This window comes from Myotis brandtii, unplaced genomic scaffold (assembly GCF_000412655.1).
Source record: "Myotis brandtii unplaced genomic scaffold, ASM41265v1 scaffold293, whole genome shotgun sequence".
Classification (NCBI taxonomy): domain Eukaryota; kingdom Metazoa; phylum Chordata; class Mammalia; order Chiroptera; family Vespertilionidae; genus Myotis; species Myotis brandtii.
This window is the reverse complement of record NW_005361201.1, coordinates 1,262,788-1,272,509: the sequence shown is the minus strand read 5'-3', so window position 1 is coordinate 1,272,509 and position 9,722 is coordinate 1,262,788. Positions and strand designations below refer to the sequence as shown.

Below are 9,722 nucleotides of genomic sequence, written 5' to 3'. Positions count from 1 at the left end.
TCTGAGAGTAAAGTACAAAACCACTAACCTGGCCTCCAGGCTGGAGTAATATTTACAACAGTCGATAACAAAAACATCCCCACCTGCCTATCAGAATGGACACTGCGCCTATCAATCATCAGTCCCCCGCACCCATGGCTATCAGCTAAATACCAGTTCTGCCCACAGGGCCCAGTGCGACCTCAGCCCCTGCCTACCTCTCCAGCCACTCACCACCGTCAGCCATGCTACTCGGCTTTCTGCCTTGAGACCTTCACACATACCACTTCCTCTCCCCCAGTGCTCTGAGCCCCACCCCTTCCTACACCAGGTTTTCTATTCATTTTTCAAGGGGCATAGCACTTTTTGAGGATACCTTTCCCTGACCACTACCCTCTCCCCACGCCAGTTAAACCAAGTCTGACTGCCACTCTTATTTGACAGTCTCTACGTCCCTTCATTGTTAAGTACAAACCACTGGAATTCAAGAATCCCTGTGTAATGACTGTTTTCCTCACTCTGTTTAGAGCAGGGGCTGTACCTCACTTATGACTCTTGCTGGTAACCCTATTAGCATGTTGCCTGGTTCGCAGTAGGAGTCCTGTAATAATAGTGAGTACTTACTGAGGGGTTCCTACGTGCCAGCACTGTTTTAACCACTTCGCTTGATTCGCTTCTTGCAACAGCCTCACGATTCTTTCAGATGAGGACACAAGCAGAGTCAGGCTAAGTAACTGCCCAAAATCTCCAAGGCTATAAGTGGAAGGCTAGGAATCTGATCCCAGGCAGTCAAGCTCTGGAGACCATGCATTTAAGAAGCACATGATACTGCCTTTGAATGCTTGTGGGATGATTTAGTGAACTGCAGTCAAATGTAGTGGGCATAACCAACTACACAGCACCCCCAAGAGAACGGAGCCATAAAACACCCTCCGTGCTCATGATCTGTCCATTTGATGAGAGATGCAGGAATAAGTGTAGTTGTAGGTAAATATGCAGATAATAAAGAAAAATATGGCTGGCAATGGCTTTCAAGGACTTTGCAGATTCATTCCACTTTACATCCCCACCAAAATCCCCAGAGAGCCCAGCTGCTGTGGCTCAGTGGTTAAGCGTCACCCCATGAACCAGGTCAAGGGCACATGCCTGGGTTGCGGGCTCGATCCCCAGTGAGGGGCATGCAAGAGGCAACTGATCAATGATTCTCTCTCATCATTGATGTTTCTATCTCTCTCTTCTTCTCCCTTCCTCTCTCTGAAATCAATAAAAACATTTTTTCTAAATCCCCAGAGAAATTTTTCACTGCAAACCAACTATTTCACCACCATGTCCTGTAGTGCCCCCTCGCACCGTCAGAACACCCCCGGGATATCTGAACACCCTCAGCATTTCTGAGCATTCCTTATGACAATAACACAAGAGACACAGCAGAGGTGATCTTCCAACAAATACACACCAGGTGAGCAGCCCCCAGGCGGCCCTCTTCCCCACGCTCTGCCCTGTGCCAAGGAAGAAGCGCTTTACCTTGAAATAAAAATGCTTTGCTGGCATTGTGCAGTCCGGACACCTGCGTGACGCCCAGGGTAGTGTTCACGAGGTCAAGTTCGGTGATAATATCCATCTGAAGGTCGGGATCCATCCCAGAGCCCAGCACTGAAAAAGAAACAAAGAGCTGTCTTGACTTGAAATGCAGACGGCTGGCAGAAACGTGGAACAGAAATCAGAGAAGCCAGGAGTGGCCGGGAATACGAGGAAGCCAATGATGGTGCTTGGGGTGCTCTCTTGCTGGGCGGAAAAGAAGGCACCTCTGCTCCATTATCCCCCTGACATTATAGTTTCTTGGTCCCTTTTCCCTCCCAAACCCCCATTTGTTAAAGACTGATAATCCCTTGTCCTAAACCCTAAGGGCCTAATATAGTTCAGATTCACAATGTATCATACATTAGAAAGGTAATATAATGCCACATGTTATGTAACATCTTCAGCAAAACCTGAATCAGTACCCCATAATCAAAAACAGTATTTCTGGAGCAAAAAGTGTGACAGTTTCCTCTAATTGGCTAAATAAAGACTATAAATAGCCTCATATCCATTGAGGTCAAGTTTCACCACCAAATGAGCACAGCTCAGGGTTGGTTTTGCTGTCAGGTGAGTTATGGAGAAACACTGGGTTTCTTTTGTTTTTAATATATTTTTATTGATTTCAGAGAGGAAGGGAGAGGAAGAGAGAGATAGAAACATCAATGATGAGAGGGAATCATTGATTGGCTGCCTTCTGCATGCCCCCTACTGGGGATCGAGCCCACAACCCAGGCATGTGCCCTTGACTGATTAGAACCTAGGACCCTTCAGTCTGCAGGTCGATGCTCTATCCACTGAGCAAACCGGCTAGGGTGAAACTTTGGGTTTGTGAGCTTTTTTAGATCTAGGGTCTGTGGATACAGAATTGCAGCCCTAAGAATCGTGGCATCAGAGACAGATACAGCAGCGAAATCTGACCCCCTGTCACCAGTGAAGGCTCAGCAGAGCGAGCCCTATTCATCGGGCTCAACCACCTGTGTAAAGAGGAGGGCAATGGAGAGAGATCCTGTCCCTGGTGGAGAAGCAGGACAGAGGAACTGACCAAAAAAGAGGATCCCTGGGACAACAAATAAACAATTCCATCCAGGGGACTCCTGACAGGAAAGTTAGACACTGACTACTGTTGGAGAACTTTAATGCACAGAAACATGGCCCTGAGTCCCCTATTGCCCCAGCTAAGAAATGGCAAATCTCTAAGGCTTTCTCAGAGCCACCCCTACCATCACCCCCCTCCCCCCAGGGAGGGCAGTTCTGCAGAATGATACACGCATGGCTGCCAAGTGACTCCCAATTATATACATTAATAAGGTCACATTAATACATTAATAAAGTCACTCGAAGGGACTGTGTTTAAGGCATTCATAAAGCCTGTGTCTGTCTACGCTTAGCATCTCAATAGTGTGATTCTGCTTTCACAGTTGGGAATGTTTTAATCAGCAGCAGCTGTCAACTTTTGTCTTCATGGTAATGCAGTCTCTGAGGCAAGATTTGGAGAGCCTGAGCCCCATGTGTCCCACAGAGCCCCAGTGGATGTTCCTGGGGGCATCATGAGCCATTACAGCCTCCTCTGTCCTCCCTCCCTCAGCCCGTGCCCCACAGGTCTGGGGAGGAAATCTACCCTCTTTGCTCTTCCCATGAGCAGCAATCAGGGCTTCTGTCAACAGAAGGTAGGTCAGCAAAGGGTCTCTGGAGCTAAAGCCTGTCACGGCCAAAGCAGACCAAGGGTTAAGTTAAAGACACAGTGCATATAACTGCCTGCTCAGTTTGTGTCAGGCTTCCCCATGTCCTCTGCCCTGAAGATTAAAGGTTTCCCCTTGGCAATGCAGCAGATATAAGACCGGTTTACCCAGAGACCCCTCTTCCATCCATCCATTCATTCCACATGCATTCATTCATTCATTCATTCAATACTTTTTCAACAGGTGTTACTGGGGTTTACTGTGTAACACGCACATTGCTAGGCCCTGGCGATGCCGTCACTGAGCGTGCATTCCTGGGGCAGGGGGTGAGGAGCGGGCAAGAAAGAAAGAAGATAATCTGAGATAGCAGTAAATGCTAGCAGAAAACAAAACAGAGTAATGAAAGAGAAAGCAATTTGCATGGGGCTTCAGAAAGGATGGTCAGGGAAGGTTCTTCTGAGTTGAAACTAAATGATGAGAAGGAACCGGTGATGGGAAACCTGGGGGGCAAGTTCTCCAGGTTTAGAGAACAGCAAGTGCAAACGGAACAAAGCTGGCATGTTCAAGGACCAGAGAAAAGCCTCGTGTGGCTGGAGCGGAGTGGGATGGTGGAGGGAAGAGTGGTAGAAAATGAGGCCAAAAATAGGACCTGCCTTGTGAGCCCTGCAAGGGGTGTCATTGGAGGGCTTTCAGGTGTGTGTTTAAGGGGCAGAGGAGTGGGATATGCTGATTTACATTATGGTCTCATTAAGTGTCCATCCTGCCTGCCTGAACCTGCTTATCCCTCACCAGACTCAATTCCCAAAGACTGACTGAGTACCTACTGTGTGCAAAGAAGCACTGAGCTAAATGGGTGTCTACCCTCCACCCAGAAAGAGTTGTGGAGACAACACTAAACTAAGAGCAGCGTGGGCCTCCTGTTGGGAGTGGTGATGCTTTTCTCCAAGTGAGCTCAGTTAGCAGCAGTTCTGTAAGCTCCTTGAAAAGGCCGGAAAGGAGCTAATATTTCAGTTTGACCTATCGTGTTCCACACCGATATGGCAGAAATTAAATCAAGAGTAATCTCAGCGGACCTCCATGCTGGTCTTCCTCTGGACAGGAGTTTGGAATGGATCCTTAGCAGGACATGAGAAGAAGGACGCATCCCTGTAGCCCCAGCGCCTTGCCCAGAGCCTGACATGGCAGGCCCTGAATTTAGGACCCAATTAATTAACTGATAAGTTGATGCACGATCACCGCTCTGGGTGCAATGACCTCAGAGAAATATGCATATCTGGGGAAACCACGAGAGGACGGGATGGCATTCAGGCCAAGGAAACTTTCTAAAAGGGCCGTGGTTGACTAAATTATTGGCTTCAAATCTCTACCCCTCCCATATTCACAGCCTTAGCTGTGTGGCTTTGCAGTTCCCTCCACTAGGGTGGGAGTGAAGTCCCCACTCTTTGACTTTGAGCCTGGCCATGTGACTTGCTGGGGTCACTGGGAAGCTAGCGATGTCACACAAGCGGAGGCGTGAATGTTCTCTTGTACCTCTGCACAAAGATGAGAACACATGGCCCTGCTGGTCCACTGGTCCAGAGAGACTGAGACATGGTGAGCAGATATCCTTCCTGAGTCTGAAACCACGCCCAGCCAAACCTGGCCTAGAGCAGCCAACAGCAAACCAACCTACAGACACGTATACCAAAATAAATGTTGGAGGCCACTGGGTTTTTGGTAGCTTGTTATGCACATTATTGTGGTGACAGACGGCATGCAGGGACTAACGACCCACCATGATGGTCATCCTTACGATGCCCAAATCTCTGAGACTAGGAGCCCTGCAGCTGGACAAGCCCAAGAGGCACCCAAACCGATTCTGTGAAACTGACAGAAGACCCCAGTGGGTGCCCGTGGATCCTTGTCCCCAAATGAGAACACAGCGCCCTCAGCCCAGAAAGTGTTGTGGAGACAACACTAAACAAAGAGCAGTGTCAACCCTATCTCATCCCCCTACTAACTCTGTGCCCTTGGAAAAAATCCCTTCACCTCTCGGAGCCTCAGTTCCCTCCTCCATAAAATGGGATGATCACACCTGCCTCCCAGCCTCGTGAGGTTTCCGTGATAACTACGTGAACACTCCCAGCACATCTGGCATGTGCTGCATCTGTCTTTCATAAGCCCAGCTCTCCAGGCCATTCCAGCTCCCTGGTCCCACACTCCATGAACACGTCCAAAAGGTGCAGGTGGCCCCCTTCCTCCCAACCCCTCCACTTGCCTAGCGACCTAGAAAGGCTCTCGCTCTGGCTTCACTTTGTAAAATCTATACATCAAACCTATATTCACTCCTCCCCCTACAGCCTTTAAGTGAAGGGGCTTCCCTGGCTTTAAGATAATTCCATTGCTCTTGTCATGAAAACACCCCACAAAAACAGAACAAGAGACATCAGTAAAGCTTCCAGATATGGTTCTCTTCTCTTCCTTTAATTGGTCCCCCTCAGGATGGAAATGCCTCGTGCCGACAGCAGCATGTGTAAAAGGCAGCCCTTTGTACACTGCCTGCGGAATCAGAAAATGTATTAATGAGATAGCATTTGCACGGCCTCTCCTGGACCTTGTGTAGTCTGAGTGTGGGTCCCATGAAAAATAATTCTACTTGAATGTTTCTGCTTCTTGTCCGAGCATGGAGCTGCTGCCCTTTTCCAAGGAAACTCTATTAAAGTTTTCCACTTTGGCTGTAAGTGCTCTACAAATGGCTGAAGCTAAGAATTGGCATTAAGCAGGATAAAAAACCTTCTGTGGGAGAAACACGTTTTAAAAGCTGGAAGGCAGAGTGTCAATGTCTCAGAGGCACTTGGGGCCTGGCTCTGGGATTCGGAACGGCCACCCTAACCTCCCTAATCTCCCAGGACACCTGCTGCTGCTATTGGCTCATCCCCAGCCCAGCCGGAGAGTACTCAGGGCCAGAACCTACTCTGTCCACTTCCAGGGTAACAGGCCTAAGCTCCCAAGCAAATCCTCCTGGGTCTGGCTCACTTCAAATCTAATCTGGCTCATTGTCCATGATGGCAGCTGTTCTCCCCTGGTCCATGTGGAGGGATATGATGCTGCAGAGATGCTCCGAGACCTCACTTTACAGCAGGATTTCACAACCACCTGATAGAATGTGGGTCCCCGGACTCCTACAGAAGTCGTTAATACCCCCAAAGGCAATATCTTTGCAGAATATGCTCTAGGCCGGTTCCACTCAGTCAATATTTCACATGCTTACTGGAGGCTGAGGGCTCTGTCCACAGCTCCATTCAGCTCATAGTTCAGCAGCAGCATAGGTGTTTCAGGAAGGAATCTCTCCTTTCCAGCCGGTGGCCCCTGGTCCACCTCCGCCCCCTGCCTGGCGACTAAAACACGCTGGAAAGCCAAGGGGGAGCAATCACTGAGTTGATGTCATCCACACTTGCAAGCCATTGGAGAAAACTCGTGGACATGATGTGGTATTACTGCTATGATTTTAGCCTTTGAATTCTTCATTATTAATAAGGTACCTGGAAGTTCCAGAATTCACTTTCACCCGCAAAAGACTGGAGAACAGCACCTCCTACCTTGACTCCACTTTACTCTGTAAAACAAGTTCTCTGAACAATGGGCGGTTCCAGCAGCTTCCGGTGACACCTATCATTACATTTTCTCCTGTGTAACTGCGACTGCACTGCAGCGCTGCTTTTAATTAAAATGTGCCTGATATCATCTACTCATTTCCATTAAAAGGCAGGGACATCTGAGCAGCTCCCTAAATGGCCCACATGTTTATTTCATCTTGGACTGTTAACAGCCCAGACAACAATTGTCCCACTTGACAAATAAACTTCCCAGGCGCCTGTTTGGATCCTGATAAAGTAATCACAAGCCAGCCTCTGCTACCTCGGAGGATGGATGTGTGAGGCAGAATTGATGGTAAGGGCAAAATCAAAGAGGCTGCCCCCAGAAAGCTGCTAAGCAAACCCCCTCAAGCGACAATAAGTTCTAGTGAAAGAATTGAGATATAATTCCCTCCCCCGCCCGCTTCTCTGGTTCTTCGGATGATTTTTGCAGAAGACGTGGCCTCTGGTGTTGGAGTGGTGCCAAGTGGCACTGGAAGCCAGGCTCCCTCAGCAACTGCCACGACCACGGGGGTAGGCCCTGCCATGCTCCCCTGCCTCTGCACAGCTGTGCCCTCTGCCTGGAATGCTTTTCCCACTTTGTCCACCTGCCCCTACAAAGCCTGCAAGACCACTCTCAATTGTCGCCTCCTGATCACAGCCTTCCCTGACCACCAACCACCCCTCCCCAGAATCCATTCCTACGATTCCTCCTCCGTATTTCCTCAAGACAAACTTATACTCCCACCACCTTCCTAGCCTCCTCCATCAAACTGTAGAATAAGAATAAAATACTTTGGGGGGATGAGAGGATAAAGGGAGTCAAACATATAAGTGATGGAAGAAGACTAGACTTTGGGTGGTACAACATACAGACAATGCAATATACAGATCATGTATTGTATATCATACCTATATGATGTTGTTAACCAATGTTACCCCCATAAATTTATTTTTTTAAAGCTTTCCAGTTTCTATCTGGATTCTCAGCTAAATTGTAAGTTCCTGAAAGTCAAGGACCAAGTTGTTTCCTCTTCCAGTGGTTCTCAACCTTCTGGCCCTTTAAATACAGTTCCTCATGTTGTGACCCAACCATAAAACTATTTTCGTTGCTACTTCATAACTGTAATGTTGCTACTGTTATGAATTGTAATGTAAATATCTGATATGCAGGATGGTCTTAGGCGACCCCTGTGAAAGGGTCGTTCGACTGCCAAAGGGGTCTCGACCCACAGGTTGAGAACCGCTGAAGCAATCCTGGCGGCCAGCAAGACACTCAACTGTTTCCGGAATGAGTAGATAATCTTCCCTACAACAGAATGTTTACAAGATGTGAAGGAGTTGGTGTGGGGAAGGGGGGAAGACCTGTTCTTAAAGATCTAACCCCTGCCCTAGCTGGTTTGCCTCAATGGATAAAGTGTCAGCCTGGGGACTGAAGGGTCCCAGGTTCGATTCCCACCAAGGGCACATGCCTGGGTTGTGGGCTCGATCCCCAGTAGGGGGCGTGCAGGAGGCAGCCAATCAATGAATCTCTCTCATCATTGATGTTTCTATCTCTCCCTCTCCCGTCCTCTCTAAAGTCAATAAAATATATATTTTTTTTAAAAAAGATCTAACCCTGGAGGCACAGTCCACCTCCCTATGGAGGCACTTTTTGCAGACTTTTCGAAGGAGTAATGAGAACAAAGGAGTCAGGCATGTTCGGTGGTGATGTGCACCTGTGGATGTGAAATGAGCGGTGGGTGCCCCTCCCCCGCCTGGTTCCTCCCACGGGCTCCTCTGTAAGATGCCCAGCAGCACCAGGTTCTCTGCGCACAGGGCTGGGAGCCCACACTCTGCACTAGCCTCTCCCGTCCGGATCTTTCGGGGGCGCATTTCTCCCAGTTTGTTGCGGGTTTGTGTTTTTTTTTTAGACGAACGAAGCCTGATGGGGCCTGAACTCAACAAGCAACTATTCTAGGCTAGATCGAGCCTTGGCGCCTCCGAAGCCTGGGAACCGCGGATGCTGACAGGAAAGGGATGGAAACTGTTTGTCCGTGAATAAGTCCACACACGACTCTTCGGTTAGCAAACGGAAACCTGCTGCCCGGGTCTGTCCTGGCAAGAAGAGCCGGCGGGAATCTCCTAGACGCCCAACTCCAGTCTCCCCGGGCGGGCGAGCTGACTGCCAGAGGGGGGCGCCGGAGGGCAGGAGGAGGGAACTTTTGAGCCAACCAAGACCAGGCCCCTCTCCCAGCCCTTCCGGATAAACTTGCAGTCTAGCCTGGGAAGGAGGCTATGCCTCCAGGGAAGGGGACGAAGAGCGGTACAAGAGGAAAAGATAAACGGACAGGGAATGACTCCCCACCAGTCCTGGGGCTCAAAATCGGCAGCGCGTACCTAGGTCGGCTGGGGTAGGAATAAAAACTCGCCACACACACACACACACACACACTCACCGAGAGCCCTAATTTAGCCAATTTCCTACTCCATCCCACCCCATCCCCATCTTTCCACACCTACTAGCCTCTGGGAGAAGGCGGCTGACAGCCGGTCTCCAAACCCCAGGGGGGGCCGAGTGGAAGCTGAGGATGGAGGTGCCCTTAGAGTCCTCACAACTACGTGTCTGGAGGCAGAACGAAGTAAGGACTTCAGAAAATTACGCAATTAGCCTAGCCCCCACCCGACCCCTCCACAACCTCCAACCGCAATTACAGCGAAGGGAAAGCTGGTGTGGAGCCTGAGAACATCGCCCCGATTGTCCCCACCGCTCCAAATCCCCAAGAATCGTACGTCCAGCACTTGGGCACAGGGGCATGGGGAGGGCGGGATAAAAGGCTCCTGGAGTTCCCCCGGGTAGAGCCAGGAGGGGGCCAGAGGAGAGAGAGGA

At 49.6% G+C, this 9,722-nt stretch overlaps 1 protein-coding gene across 2 annotated transcripts in view; it reads right to left on the bottom strand.

The window, feature by feature from the left end:
- Positions 1 to 9,722, bottom strand: part of NELL1 (neural EGFL like 1) — a 731,583-nt gene that overhangs the window by 721,459 nt on the left and 402 nt on the right. For both annotated transcript variants that reach the window (XM_005869404.2, XM_005869405.2), the window contains exon 2: positions 1,504 to 1,632. In XM_005869404.2, the coding sequence (XP_005869466.1) occupies positions 1,504 to 1,632 (129 nt within the window). The remainder of the gene's footprint in view (positions 1 to 1,503; positions 1,633 to 9,722) is intronic.